Source organism: Micropterus salmoides, unplaced genomic scaffold, assembly GCF_014851395.1.
Source record: "Micropterus salmoides isolate LMB-PRFRI ecotype aquatic unplaced genomic scaffold, ASM1485139v1 Ms_hic_scaffold_19, whole genome shotgun sequence".
In the NCBI taxonomy this organism is placed as follows: domain Eukaryota; kingdom Metazoa; phylum Chordata; class Actinopteri; order Centrarchiformes; family Centrarchidae; genus Micropterus; species Micropterus salmoides.
In genome coordinates this window covers 8,244,784-8,260,890 of record NW_024041039.1, presented here as the reverse complement: position 1 = coordinate 8,260,890, position 16,107 = coordinate 8,244,784, and the positions used below count along the sequence as shown (strand labels likewise).

Genomic DNA, 16,107 nt, shown 5'->3' with positions numbered 1-16,107 from the left:
GCCAAAGTTAATTCTTGACAATAGAAACAACACCATACAAAATTATTTTAACTCAAGGTCCACTTACTGGAATCTCGTTACACTTACACTACCAAAGACCATAAGATACGTTTAGAAGCATCTTTTCTTCTGCCCTCCCAGGTCCATGGCACTTCACTCTCCTCGTTTACTCCTCTCACGGAGAGCGAAGTATCAGAACTCCAAAACTATCGAACAGGCAGTCTTCAAACAGGTCTCAGAATTCCTCTCACGGAATGACCTCCTAGATCCATATCAGTCTTGTTTTAAGAGTGGCCACTCTTCTGAAATGGCTCTTTTGTCTGTAACAGAAGCCCTAAGGTCAGCTAAAGCTACAGCCCAATCCTCGGTTCTTATCCTGCTTGACCTATCAGCTGCCTTTGACAAATTCAGTCACAGGATTCTGCTATCCACATTCTCAGTAATGGGCATCTTGAGTAAAGCAGTCCTGTGGTTTGAATCCTACCTCTTGGGGCGTTCCTACTATGTTTTGTGGCAAGGACAATTTTTCCTCCTCCCACTGCCTCTCACGATACGCAACTCTACCTATCCTTCCTGCCAGACGACCCCACCGTCTCAACGCGGATCACGGACTGTCTCTCGGACATATCTGCCTGGATGAAGGCCTACCACCTTCAACTAAAGCTCTCTAAGACTGAACTCTTGGTCATTCCAGCCAAGCAATCTATCCACCATAACATCAAACTACAAATTGACTCCTCAACCATCACTCCAACCAGGGTGGTGAGAAACTTGGGTGCCATGATTGATGACCAGCTGTCCTTTTCAGACCATGTTGCTGCTGTCTCTCGGTTGTGCCGCTTTTCTCTATACAACATCAGAAAAATCAGGCCCTACTTCACTAAGTACGCCACCCAGCTTCTAGGACAGGCCATGGTTATCTCTCGCCTCGAATATTGCAATGCCCTCCTAGCAGGTCTTCCAGCTTGTGCGGTGAAACCCTTACAAATGGTTCAGAACACAGCAGCACGTCTGGTTTTGGATCAGCCCAAAAGGACTCATGTCACTCCATTACTCAGTGACCTCCACTGGCTCCCCGCGGCCTCCAGAATCAGATTCAAGTCACCAATGCTTTCATACAGTGACTACTGGGTCTACACCCATCGACCTAAACTCCATAATACAAGTTTACGTTCCTTCTCAGCCACTACACTCCTCCAACGAACGGCTTCACACAAAGCAATCCCAGTCCCGGCTTTTGTCATCTGTGACACCACGATGGTGGAACGAGCTATCACACGCCATCAGAGCAAGAAGCTCTTGAAAACTCATCTCTTCCGAGAACGCTTCCTCTTATAACACCTCTAACTCTTAACCTCCAACATGCACTTCCTGTGCTCTTCTTCTATCCCCTTACAATGATCTTGTATTGATTGCACTTTTTTGTTAAATCTTACTTCTTTCCCTCGGTATTTACCCCCTTGATGCAATATGTGCTATTAGCTCTTACTCGTATTTATTGCTACTCTTACTAGTATATATTGTCATTTGTAGATCTCGTGCTGTATTTGATGCGTTGTTGATGCTTGTATGTTGTTTCTCAAATGTAAGTCGCTTTGGATAAAGCGCCTGCCAAATGAGTAAATGTAAATTTGAAATTACTACCAATTGAGAAATACAAAAGTCCAAAATGGTTAGTCCGTGTCAGGAAGTCAGTACCTACATACATGTACAACACATGCAGTTATTATGTTTTGTGAATGAGGTTAGAAAGAACTAACTGGACCTTTCATAAAACAATTACTGCATTATGAGGAACAGACTGTCATTCACATGAACGGTTAAAGAGGTCATATAATGCTTTTTGGGTTTTTCCTGTTACGGTGTGGTGTGGGGACAGAGTGGACCCAAACGCAACTCTGGGGAAGAACAGGCTTTATTGAAGGGGATACGGGGTTGAGGGAGTGGAGGTGAGGGAGCGGCGGACGCCGGGGAAACACGAGCACGGGGAACCGAGGAGACTGAGACAAGGGAGCCAGGGGCGCTGGGGACCGAGGAAGCAAGGAGGCACGGGGAGGAGCCGGGAGGACGCCATGGAAGAGGTCCGAGGGGAGAGGGTAGGGTGGCGAGCCCAGCTGGCGGAGCGGAGCACGGAGGTGAGTGGACCTGGAGGGGAGACAGACAGGCAGACAGGGTCAGACACAGCGGAGACAAAGCACAGAGATATAGAAAAGATACACAATACGTGCGAGCTTGAATGGTGAAGTGGCACCGGGTAAGGAGCAACGATGATCAAGCAGGGGTTGACTGGAGAACCGGGTAGAAGTACTGTTGGAGATGAGGCTGATTGCTGGCAGGTGTGGCAGGCAGAGGAGGTGGCTGACGAGGTCGCTGGCCGGGCTCAGGAGCGGAGGGAGAGAGAGAGGGAGAGCACACGCAGGGGAGGAGACACAGGGAGGCAGGCAGAGTACAGGAAGACACCAGGGGAAAACAGAATCACAAGCAAAAAGGGAGAAATAACCAGGACACTCACCGTCAGCCGGGCTGCCAACACAACATTTCCCCTCTCCTTTATTGAGTCATATCTTTTTTGTACATGTAAAAGGTTTGCAAAGTAAAAAAGCCTAATGTCCACCCGAAAGGGAGTTCCCATCTCCTACAGAAAACACTGTTCTGAACTGCCTAAAAACAGCTTGTTTGTAGTCCAGCCTTTTCCCTTTGATCCCTGTGACGTCCCAGTAAAATGCACGTCATAATGCTCGCCAAGCGGCCAGGGTTCCAGGGTTCACTTCAGGTCTTTCTTTCTTATTTTGTCTCCTCTCATTTGGAGGCAGTACAGTATGTCTGTGGTGTGTAGTGGCAGTTTTCAGTTAAAGCCTGACGAGCCAAACAATGCATAAAAAGAAAATGAATAAATAAAGTAGAAAGAGACTAAATGAGTTGCAGATTTTATTTTTATGTGTCTGCAGTCAGTAGGTTAAATATATTGTCAGACAGGCTGCCACAAACTGATGCACCAAACTGCAACTACTACATGTTGTTTGTATATATCTGCAGTATTTCTCACACCTGCAGGGGGGAAAAAACCTCATACAATGAAAATAAAGGATTTCCACGTCCATAGATTGTAAAATCAACACAGTGCTATACCCTGCTGACAAAGTGAAAGCTGTGATGTAGATTACGGACACCTCCCCTGTTTGTTATAATGCAACAGTGATGTGCTTTCGTCTACAGGTGCTGAGCTGAAAGCACCAGAAAGAAAAGCAGATAGAACAAACTCACATTTAAAATTCTTTACCATGATGTTTAAGGTCTTTATATTGTGTTTCCTTCATCTGCCAGGGAATAAGGGTGAGTATTTCAGACAGAGTAAGATCCTACACAGCTAATCATTTCAGTATTTAAAATAACATCTTTTTCTACAGGTGCCTCAAATACCTACACTGTCAGTCAAAAACCTCCTTTCATCATAAAAGGAACTGGTGAATCTGTTGCCAGTGAGATCAAATGTTCACACAGCATAACAAATTTTGAGGTCATTCTCTGGTACAAACAAGATGAAAACAAAACGCTAAAGTTCCTGGGATATCTGTATCTGGACTCCCTATACCCCGAGGACGACGTGAAAGGAAAAATCAGCTTTGATGGAGACGGCCGTAAAGAGTCAAGCCTCACTGTTTCAAATGTTTCATTAAATGACAGGGGTGTGTATTTCTGTGCTGCCAGTCAGCACAGTGCTGCAGATTCCCCTCAAGTCAATACAAAAACTGCACACAGACAAGATGTTCAGGCTCTTGAACACCTGCAGCCAGCCTCCATCTAAACTGAGCCTTTGAATTTATTATCAACTGTTGTACAAAATATGCTCGTCACATTTCTTGGATGTGCAGAACATATTGTTTCTGATATTGTCTCATCAACTACAAGATTGATGGAGTCTTGAACTACAGACCACTGATAAAATGCAGACATCCAAACTATTCTGCTTCCTACAGCGTTCCTTCATAAATAAATAAAAAGCAAACTTCATAAATCAGACTTGATCATAATTTATAACTTTACTCACATTCTTGCGCTGCCATGCCAGTACAGAAATACCTTCCATATTCTGTTTTAACGGGACTATATGTAGTTTTTCAATGAAATCATTAATAAATCACATTTTTACTGCATTATTGTCAATAGGCTCAAACCTCAGTTAGAAATAAAGCACACGCCTGTTTCCCTCTGTTGCTTGGAACAGCCACTATTCTGCTTTTAATGCAAAGGCAATGGATCAGGATGCGGGTCCTGCAGACCACAGCGACAAAACACCCCAGCTAATGAAATGCAGTCTTCTAACAAAACAACCAGCTCACGGCACAAAGCAAGACTCCAACATAAACTCTAAGTAAGGATAAAAACAGCAATAAAGGTTTATGTGATGAAGACTGTCAGGCCAACGAGATTCAGATAATGTCAGTGAAAACAGTCAACATCAGAAAATCTGGGAAAACATGGATAGTTACGCTAGCTATGTGGCCAACGCTGAGCAGTTGCTAACCTCATCTAGTGCATTGCAATATATAATATGTACCATTATTGCTTTCCACATAACTTCACCAGGTAAAGGCAAGGTAAGCAAGTTGTTTCTAAAACACTTTTGTATTTGTTGAAAGTGTCTTTATACACCAACACATATTAAATAGAGAGTATAAAAACCAGGTATCTGTAGTCCTCTCAGGGCTGCAATAAACACAGACACTTGTTCCATTCACGTCAGTGGACATAACACAGATGAGCCAATGGCTGAAGCAGAGCTGTAGTTAGTGTTGGTGTAATCAGTAAAAAATAAAAAATAAATAAAAAGTAATAACAATAGTGGATTATATTTATATAGCACTTTTGACTGCCAAAGGGCTTAAGGGGGGAAACACCAGAGAAACTTTGACAGAAGTACACTGGGAAATAATGTACTAATATTAAAATATATACACACACACACCTGTTCATATGCCGTTGTTGGAGTGTGAAGCTCGACTCAGGTCCTAGAAAATGTGCTGCTTAACTTGCACCTCGTCCTCTCCGTCCTGCCTGTTCTTCCTCGGACCTCCCACCTCTGCGCCTCGACCCCGGTCCTCTCCTGGTCTGTGCTTGGCTCTGGAGTGCAGTCCTCAGAGACAATAATGCTGTCACCGTGGAAGCTCTGACATGCAAAACAACGTCCATGTTGGGAGTCAAACACGAAATCACGTTCGTGTAACGGGAAAATGTGGATCAGCCTGTTTTTAGCTTTGCCCAATGTTACCGAAGCTGTTAGCACAGCTAAGTTACCTGTTGCTAACAGTTAACTAGCCAGCGCGTTACTGATCAAAACTCGGTCTTTTTAAACCTGTCCAATATTAACATGCTAGATAGACAGTGAGTACTAACACCACGGTTAGTTGTTTCATTTCATAATGATAAGGTTACACGTTTTCTTACACCTGATGTGAGCGGCTGCACTGCGCTCCTCTTCGCTGGTCCTCCAGCTGCAACGGCAACGTGCGTTCACGTATTTTGGGGGCGTGGCTTTAGAAGGAGCCCAGAAGGGAGTTTCTCTGTTGGATCCTTTCAAAATCCAGCCGTTAGTATTTTTAAAAAAAACATGGAACACTCCTGACGTCACTCCTGCTTCTTTTTTTTGTTACGTCACTCTTTACTGAGACCAAACGCGTCAGAATCGATCAGATATCTCACACTTTCTGCAGAGAATTGTAAAACCAGACAACAACATATCAGAAGAAATACTTTGTGCAGAGAACTGTAAAACTTTGCAACTAAATATCAGGAGAAATACCATTTTATCTAGTTAATCCCACTATCTACTGACATGCCAGTATTAGCTCTAGGTCTTGTTGTGCTTCCTTGGGTCGCCAAAACTGCTGGACATCTCATCAGCTCTGTACTGAGCCATAATCAACCCAGTACACCCAGGATTAACCCAGCAGAACCTGTGATCCACGAATCACCTCCTGTACCAGCACCAGACGAGAAAAACATCATCTATGGATCCATCGTCCAGACAGACTTTGAGGACCAAACCTGCAGTAATCCCAGGTTGCTGGGTCTGAGAAATGGCCGCCACTCCATAAACTTGGACTGGTTAGTTGATGAAACAGAGCAAAACAAACAAGAGCAGGATGACCCCTCTGCACGCACTTACCGTGTAGTAACGCCACAAGTCCAGACAGACTTTGAGGACCAAACCTGCTGTAAACCCAGGTTGCTGGATCCAAGAAATGGCCGCCACTCCGTAAACTTGGACTGGTTAGTTGATGACACAGAGCAAATTCAACAAGAGCAGGATGACCCCTCTGTATTTTTTTGCCCTGCAGTACCACCACAAGTCCAGACAGACTTTGAGGACCAAACCTGCAGCAATCCCAGGTTGCTGGATCCAAGAAATGGCCGCCACTCCCTAAACTTGGACTGGTTAGTTGGTGAAACAGAGCAAAACAAACAAGAGCAGGATGACCCCTCTGCACGCACTTACCGTGTAGTAACGCCACAAGTCCAGACAGACTTTGAGGACCAAACCTGCAGTAATCCCAGGTTGCTGGATCCGAGAAATGGCCGCCACTCCCTAAACTTGGACTGGTTAGTTGATGACACAGAGCAAATTCAAAAGAGCAGGATGACCCCTCTGCACGCACTTACCGTGTAGTAACACCACAAATCCAGACAGACTTTGAGGACCAAACCTGCTGTAATCCCAGGTTGCTGGATCCGAGAAATGGCCGCCACTCCCTAAACTTGGACTGGTTAGTTGATGACACAGAGCAAACCAACAAGAGCAAGATGACCCCTCTGCACGCACTTACCGTGTAGTAACGCCACAAGTCCAGACAGACTTTGAGGACCAAACCTGCAGTAATCCCAGGTTGCTGGATCTGAGAAATGGCTTCCACTCCGTAAACTTGGACTGGTTAGTTAATGAAACAGAGCAAAACAAACAAGAGCAGGATGACCCCTCTGTATTTTTTGCCCTGCAGTACCCCACAAGTCCAGACAGACTTTGAGGACCAAACCTGCTGTAAACTCAGGTTGCTGGATCCGAGAAATGGCTGCCACTCCATAAACTTGGACTGGTTAGTTGATGACACAGAGCAAATTCAACAAGAGCAGGATGACCTCTCTGCACGCACTTACTGTGTAGTAACGCCACAAGTCCAGACAGACTTTGAGGACCAAACCTGCAGTAATCCCAGGTTGCTGGATCCAAGAAATGGCCGCCACTCCGTAAACTTGGACTGGTTAGTTGATGAAACAGAGCAAAACAAACAAGAGCAGGATGACCTCTCTGTATTTTTTGCCCTGCAGTACCACCACAAGTCCAGACAGACTTTGAGGACCAAACCTGCTGTAATCCCAGGTTGCTGGATCCAAGAAATGGCCGCCACTCCGTAAACTTGGACTGGTTAGTTGATGACACAGAGCAAATTCAACAAGAGCAGGATGACCCTCTGCACGCACTTACCGTGTAGTAACGCCACAAGTCCAGACAGACTTTGAGGACCAAACCTGCAGTAATCCCAGGTTGCTGGATCCAAGAAATGGCCGCCACTCCGTAAACTTGGACTGGTTAGTTGATGAAACAGAGCAAAACAAACAAGAGCAGGATGACCTCTCTGTATTTTTTTGCCCTGCAGTACCACCACAAGTCCAGACAGACTTTGAGGACCAAACCTGCTGTAAACCCAGGTTGCTGGATCTGAGAAATGGCTGCCACTCCCCAAACTTGGACTGGTTAGTTAATGAAACAGAGCAAATTCAACAAGAGCAGGATGACCTCTCTGTATTTTTTTGCCCTGCTGTACCACCACAAGTCCAGACAGACTTTGAGGACCAAACCTGCAGTAATCCCAGGTTGCTGGGTCTGAGAAATGGCCGCCACTCCATAAACTTGGACTGGTTAGTTGATGAAACAGAGCAAAACAAACAAGAGCAGGATGACCTCTCTGTATTTTTTTGCCCTGCAGTACCACCACAAATCCAGACAGACTTTGAGGACCAAACCTGCAGGAATCCCAGGTTGCTGCATCCGAGAAATGGCCGCCACTCCACTGGCATGGACTGTCGGGGTAGTGTATCCGAGCAAAACAAACAAGAGCAGGATGACCTCTCTGCACGTAATTACCGTGTGATTCACAAGAGTCATTTTGGTAGCGAGAGGCTTGAGCCTTCTTCTGGCTCTCTCTACAAATCTTCATATGTGTGCCCCGACCACACTTCCCCAGCAAAAATTGCAGATGCTCTTCGGACAATGACAGAAGATATCAAACTACGTATCTACAGGGCTTGCCAAAATTATTAGACGATTACGAATTCAAGCTGTTTGTAGTTTTGGGTGGTTCTGTCCTCACTACTTCTTGGATATTTGACAGGTATGCTGCAGGTGATTTTTCTAGAGCCGCAAGAATTGCTTCTGCTTTTTCCAGAGCAAACTTTTGGATTTAAGCATTGCGTACCTGGCCTATATAATGACATATGAGTGACAATGAGGACAAAGAGGGTTAAGCCTTCTACTTGCTATCTCCACAAGTCTTCTGTACCTCAAACTGTCTTACCCAGTGAAAGAGAGAGGCACAAATATTGGAACGTGAAAGTGTATCTAAAAATCTGTATATATTTTTTTATTATATTACTATTTTTATTAGTTTTTATAAATGTATAATATCTGTAAATATTTTTCTATTTTTTATTCTATTTTTATACATTACTATTTTTTATATTTTAATAAGTATATATATATCTGTAAATATTTTTCTATTTTTTTATTCTATTTTTATACATTACTATTTTTTTATATTTTAAAAGGTTATATATCTGTAAATATTTTCTATTTTTGTATTCTATTTTTATGTATTACTATTTTATATTTTAATAAATATATATAATATCTGTAAATATTTTTCTATTTTTTTATTGTATTTTATATATTACTATATTTTCATATTTCAATCCACATTTAACTCTCTGTATCATGAAGGGAATATAAACTTGACAAGAGTCAATCTGGCAACAAGAGCCATAATCTCCTCTCTCTCTACATGTCTTTATATCTGTGACCTGACCCGTCTTGCACAGTGAATGAGAGAGGCAAAAATATTGCATCACTTGCAACACTCGCAGATTTATTTCCCAGGATTCCTGGGAAACACAACAACATGACAGTATTTCAACACAACACGACTGCAAAACGCCTCAACAACGCAGCATTGGTGAGACTGAACACTCCTGTTGCGAAATGCAATCATCTTGTGGACGAGGACGATCAAGAAGAGGATCAGTGTCCAATACGTATCTACCCTTTCCGTTTCAGTCTCACCAATGCTGTGTTGTTGACCAACCAGCCAGATCAACCTGGGGCGAGTTCAGCGCCGACAAAACGTAGTAAAACGTTTTTTTCCAACAGGAACGGTGGTTCCCTGAACACCCTGCTGTGTACGCAAGCGCACTGAATTTTCCTCCCACAATATAAATCTAAAATATTTGCTTCTTAATAAATTTGATGTACTATATTATAGGAATGGTTTCCTTTTTCAGAGTTTATTATAATGACACACACACACTTCTGTTTTGCATTAGCATTAAATTGGACTTTAGAACAGGGGTGATTTATAAAAGGAATAAGCAGGTTCATACAAGTGTAGTGGTATCAAATACATTCAGATATCACCATGCTGTCATCACAGCCAAATAATGGTAAAGTTGACAAAGTGGAAGGACATTCCAGACTCTGACAGTATGGGTATGGCACAATACATTTGTTTAGTAAGAAATACCATTGGCATCTGTCTGCCACAATAGCCAGAGACCTGACAAGTGTTTGTGTGTTTCTCAAATGTAAGAAGTAAATTAAATATGTTTAGGTTTTGGACTGTTGGTCAGACAGAAAAAAATTATTCAAGGCTTCACCATGGGCAGGCTTAGAGAATTTATACATATAATACATACATATAATTCTTCCACCATTTGTAGACAAAACAAATAAATGATTGGCAAATTAATCGATAATGAAAATAACCACTACTTGTGCCTCTATGACACATTGTAGCAAAGAGCTGCAGTAGTTGGAGCCAATGAAATGCGTTGTGGTGATATTTGTATGTAAGCATTTTAATTGATTAATTCTCCTAAGCAGAAGTTGGCAATAGGTGGATGTTTGACTGTAAACAAAGCCAATGCTCGGCAATATCCAGCCACTATAATCTCTGCTCCTACAATTATATTGAATTTCTGCAATGGTAAACTCAACTAGCCTGCAACATTACATCCATAAAAAATGCTGGACAGTGCTGGGTTAATGAAAACATTAACACCCACGTGAAGCTAACACTGACCTCAAGCACCAGTGTTGTCCATTTAGAAACCTCACCTCTCTCCTCCATAACAACTAAATAAACTCTCAGTATATTTACAGCGAGCCACAAAACGGTGACTTTCAACAGCTACTGTGACGTACTGACATAAATAACAGTAAATAAACCATATTGGGACTTTTTCTTGAATACAAAGCAGTTCCAATAAAAATGAATCCAATCCACTTTATTTCTATAGCACATTTTACAAACACAAAGTTACCAAAGTGCTGCACAGAAGACTCAAACATACAAAACAATTAATATAAAATTTTGTAAAAGCAAAATAAGAGCATCAGCTTTAAATACTAAAATACAGTAAAACAATCAGAGGACCACACAACTCGCGGAGTTAAAAGCCAAAGAATAAAAATGTGTCTTTAGAGGAGAAACACTCAACTGTAGGGGCTGTTCGGACATGGAGGGGCAGAGCGTTCCAGAGTTTAGGTCCAACCACAGAAAAGGCCCTCTCTTGTCTTGGGGGCCGCAAGCTGGAGCTGGCCCTCTGACCTCAGTGACCGCACTGGCGTATAAATTTGGACGAGGTCCGAGATATATGTTGGGGCCAGTCCATTCACAGCTTTAAAAACAAACAATAAAATCAATCCTAAAACGAACAGGAAGCCAGTGCAATGAGGCAAGAATTGGAGTTATATGAGCGCGCTTTTTGGTTCCTGTTAAAAGACGTGCTGCAGAATTTTGGACTAACTGTAAGCGTGAAAGTGCGTTGTGATTTATACCGATATAAAGTGCATTACAGTACAACGAGAAGAAATAAAAGGTTTAACTTTGGCTAAAAGGCGAAGATGATAAAAACTAGATTTCACAACCGCATTTATTTGTTTGTCAAGTTTAAAATCACTGTCTATTTTTGACCCCAAGGTTAGTTACAACAGGATGCACAAAGTCATTGAGGGGGCCCAAGTCTATCGTGCAGTTAGTGGGGCCAAACTGCATGATCTCTGTTTTACTCTCATTTAGTTCTAAGAAATTTTGGCCTAGCCACGCTTTGACATGAATGACAGTGAGGTATTTGGATTCATTAGAAGTGACTGACTTTGGTTTCCCATGCCATCTCCATTGTGTAAGCAACAGCTCAGTGCTTATTTATCGTCAATAAAAAACTCCACTTGTTTAACATTAAAGCTGTCTGTGAAGCAAGGACTGAAGGAAAGACCAGCAATGTACCAGCTGCAGTAAAACATGGACCGTGGCAGTTGTTCGAAAGCTCTTGTTTCATGTGGAAGTTTTTGCACAGAAACTAAAATCACTAGTGACTCTGAAATGAGAGGGTACAGCATGGCTGAGCACCACACGGGCGTAGTCAAAGTCCTGCTTAAGCTGCATGGCACCGTACAAACTCCGGGCAACATCGTTGTCTGTTGGACACAAAACAGATGGTCACTAGAACATGACATTTCAATACCTGGAAACGGAATTCAAATGTTGGACGAACTTTTAAAAGGACAAACCCACTTTGTAACCCTTTATCCTCTGTGTTCACTGTTCCTACCTGGTTGCAGTGGGTCCTCAATGTAGAGCATGGAGGGCCTGTAGCCATCCATCATGTTCTTCTGAACCTCGTCTTTGGCAACGTAACAACCTCCATCTTTTATCCTGATACCTACTTTCAGGTAGTTGAAGTGGCGACCGTAGAGTTCAAAGAATTCAATGAGAAGAGCACCGATGTTGATGTTGGGACTGCACACGTCCTTCCCCTGTAGCGAAGCTGGAAAACACACGGGTAGATGTTAGACTTATTGCAGATGGTTAAATTAGTTTAACAGGTCATTGACGAGACTTTTAGATGCTTCGACAGCATGACGGTCTTCACATTGTTCATGCTGAATACTGCATGTAGGGCTGTTTTATTCAGAATTGTGCATATGTTTATAATTCATGTATTCATTAACCACAATTGTTGCAAATACCTTAATAAAACATCCTCCAAAAAATAAGATCAAGTTGATAAAAACATTAAGAGGTCTTGCTAAAAACAAATTCCATCGGTGAAAACCTCATTGAGGTTCCTCTGCAGTAGGAACTGCTTCAGCACCAGATAAGTTGGCACAGGGTTTTTCTACAGGACCAAAAATAGACAGAGGAAGTGCATATAAAGAAATACATGTTGATGCTTTCAGCACCCTCCAAAGGAAAACAGCAATTTAAAGTCTCAAAAGTCCAGGATTTTTCTTGGTTTATCCTACTGATCACTAATATATAGAAGCGTACAAAACTTGACATATTATAAAATGAACACCATCTTGCTTTTGACGTTAGCAATGCCAGTTAAGGTGTGTTACGTCCCAAGGTCTAGGGGTGTCCGGGACGCAACATAAAAGTGTAGCTTCCCACTCTTCCCATTCCCAAACAAGGCCAGAACACAGGAAATACAATTTAGCAGTTTTATTGGCTTCAGAGATGAGCAGTGCCCAAAACAACAACCAAAACAATCTAATAAACCTAAACTTTCCTAAACCAAAAACAGAAAGTAAATAAAAGACAAAGCTCTAAACCAGGCTTCTAATCTCAAAAGCAAAAAGGGCTTCTCACTCCTACACACTGCTATACAACAAAGAAATATCCGTATATTATAACAAAAATGGCTAAAGCCCACAAAAAAAAGGTTGTCAACAACAATCAGAATTACGAAGCTAAGCTGCACAGATTCATTTACAAGGTCTACTCTACACAGCAGTTTTCTACTCACAACTAACAGGTATAACACACAGTACACAGGCTCAGGTTGGGAAAGGCAGAGAGAGAGAGAGGAGTTCCTGTCAGTGGTGCTTAAGATGGCTGTTGTCATCCAGGTGACCAATCAGGAGACTCCAATCAGCTCTGCAGGACCAATCCAGTGTGCCCTCCTGTTCTCCATTACCTGCATACACACACATACTCTAAGGGAGGAGAGACAGCTGACATTGCAGGGGGAGATAAAAACAAACTAAATATGACCCCAGGGTCATAACAGGTGAGTTAGGAAATGATTACTCTAAATATGCCACACAAGACGTTAAACCTCCATTAAGCAATGCTTTGGAATCAAATGGCTTCCTGTATGTTAAAAAGTGTTGTCAAAAGCTCTATATGCTACTAAGAAACCTGTACAATCTATAACAGCAACTATCTTTGTTTTGTTTTTTATGTTGTAAGAAAGGCACCATTTAGGTTTCAGTATTTCAGGCTTCTTTACAACCTTAGAGATTTAAGAGAATTGTTTGAGATAATACTACGATCTGTAGACCCCTGGAAAACAGCGTGGGAAAATGTTTCAAATGTTCAAACAATGTGTACACTTACACATCCATTAATCATGAAGTGTGTGTATTCCAAGGATACATGACAAACACAAGAAAAAAGGTCAAACATTTTGCAAACGTTTCAAAAAAGTTGCACGCATGACGCCAGCTATACCTCTTTGTAGTCCTTGCTGAGCCGAGCGGCTTCAACGCCACTCTTCACATTGAAGCTGATGTCCACTTTGACCTCAGTGAAGGAGTCAGTCAGTTTGATGATGGGAACCTGGGAACACACATGATAAGGGTGCTGATACTGAACAGAGGCAGTCGGGTAGAAAACAGTCACAATAAACGCACGCTTGGCTCCTGACACTGTGCTGCAAGAAACTGCACTTCAGGTCTATTGTAAGCATGAAAACACCAGTTTACACTCCTAATCCTTAATTTAACACGATTCATATAAATATCCTATGTACCACTGGAATTATGACAAAGTGTTTATTTTAGCCTGCAAGACAGGATGTAACGGTACCAAGCAATGTGGAGCGATTTGTTTATAGCAGCCTTGATGCAAGGCAGGAGCAGCCAGCTTACTTTAGCACGGATCTACCACTGAGTGCTTCGTAGAGTTCAATTTAGATTTATTGTGGTTTTAGCGATACTCAGGTATACAGCTTCTCCACCGTCTCATTCGGCATAACTAACATGAGCCACATAATATGACAACACCACAATGGAAGAGCCACTACAGTAAAGTTACTTATAACAGTGTCATTTATAATATTCAGTCCAGCTCATTAACCGTTTCGTTCTCATCCATTTAGCTGTGCTGACATTGCTGAGCCTCCGGTAAAAGATACACAAATAGTAATGTTAGTTACTGAAAAGCAGCAGGTGAGCTAACGCCAATGTATCACGTCGGCTTAATACAGTAAATATAAAGTTATCATGTGACAAGCACGGATTACTTCAACCGCAAGCTGCAAAATATATTACTGTAACGTTGCAGTAGGGGTTTACCTGAGTTTCCAGCATGTGGTGTGAAGATGTCTCCAGCTGCTGTCACACTGCCTTCTTTTACAAAATATTGTGCCAATATGCTGGCTCGCTGCGCTGTATGAGCTTTACGATTTCAAGCAAGCACGCGTACGAGCCCGCATCTGGTTGCAATCTTAAAACCAAACTGCTAGTGTCCGCTGAAAACTACATATTGCCCCTTTAAATATCATCACAAAATACATTACATCATAAAATCTGTCTTGCTCAGTCTTGTCAGTGCTACAGATCTGAATTAGAGGTAACATTTATGACAGTGATGAACTGTAGGGGGACCTACACTTCCACTGATACTCCCACCTACACAGTGTTAATGCAGAGACACCTGCAACTCTTCATGTCTCTGTAACTATGAGACTCTGGCAGTCTCTGTCTGTCAGAACATGGATATCATCAAACAAGATCTCCTCATATTGTCAGTGTTTTTGTTGTGGATTACAGGTAATTTGCAATAAAATCAACTAAAAAAAGTTTACGTTATTTTATTGTTTTATGTTTTTGCTCTTGTTGTAGACAATTATTCATTTGTTGGAAGTGATCTCAGATAACAACAGAATCCAAAATGCTGAGTACAAGTTTCTAATTGATAACTTTTACTATTATATACACAGGTCTTACTGATGGGAGTGATGTCACCCAGACTGACATACTGTGGAAACACCAGGGTGAAAATGCAACAATAAACTGCAGCCACACAAAGGATGCTAACCATTTCCAGATGTACTGGTACAGACAGCGGCCAGGAGAAGCAATGAAACAAATAGTGTTCACAACAACAGCCAGCAAAGATCACGACTTTGGAGAATTCAGCAAAGAGAAATTCTCAGCCACCAAGCCTGACGCTCACAGTGGGACATTCACTGTGAAGAATCTGGTGCCAGAAGATAAAGGCTTGTACTTCTGTGCTGTTAGTGAGCACAGTGATACAAACACACTCAATATCTGAACAAAAACCCCAGTGCACTGTTAGCACACATCTGTCCCACCATCTCACGTACTGTAGGGGGACCTCAAGTACCACAAATACTCAGTCACTTTGATTCACCAAGCAAATTGTGATACAGCAGCCAACAGGATCAGAAAACGTCACACGCTGCAGAGACACTCCCACCTGCAACTCTTCATCTCTCTGTAACTACACTAACAGATTTATGTGAGTCTCCAAACACCAGAACATGGACATTATCAAACATGGTCTCTTCAGCTTTTTATTATTTCTGCTCTGGATGAAAGGTGACTTACATTAAGGATTAGTTGCTTTTCATTATTAAACTATAATTTTTGACATGGCAGCAGAGGGTGACAATGGTTTTAAAGTGTTTTAAAGTAAATGCATTTTCACTATTAACCTAACTGTTTTACACAAAGGTCTAATTGATGGGAGTGATGTCACCCAGACTGACATACTGTGGATACACCAGGGTGAAAATGCAACAATAAGCTGC

General features: G+C 42.2%; 1 protein-coding gene, 1 long non-coding RNA gene and 1 gene segment (V, D, J or C); 1 reads left to right on the top strand and 2 right to left on the bottom strand.

Moving 5' to 3' along the window:
• Nucleotides 1–1,645: 1,645 nt before the first annotated feature.
• Nucleotides 1,646–5,578, bottom strand: LOC119910610 (early nodulin-20-like). Its single transcript, XM_038729316.1, has 3 exons — nt 5,446–5,578; nt 4,967–5,167; nt 1,646–2,145 (listed from the first exon to the last, which is right to left on the bottom strand). The coding sequence occupies exons 2-3, from the start codon at nt 4,972–4,974 to the stop codon at nt 1,830–1,832; spliced, it is 324 nt and encodes a 107-aa protein (XP_038585244.1). The 5' UTR covers nt 4,975–5,167; nt 5,446–5,578; the 3' UTR covers nt 1,646–1,829.
• A 4,165-nt stretch (nt 5,579–9,743) lies between these two features.
• On the bottom strand, nt 9,744–14,310 carry LOC119910615. The gene is made up of 3 exons (XR_005445657.1): nt 13,782–14,310; nt 11,878–12,093; nt 9,744–11,743 (listed from the first exon to the last, which is right to left on the bottom strand). It is a non-coding gene; the product is annotated as an uncharacterized LOC119910615 (long non-coding RNA).
• Nucleotides 14,311–14,823: 513 nt separating this feature from the next.
• LOC119910605 lies at nt 14,824–15,837 on the top strand. The segment is given in 2 exon segments: nt 14,824–15,103; nt 15,274–15,837. Coding segments are annotated over 2 exon segments (393 nt in total).
• The last annotated feature ends 270 nt before the right edge of the window (nt 15,838–16,107 follow it).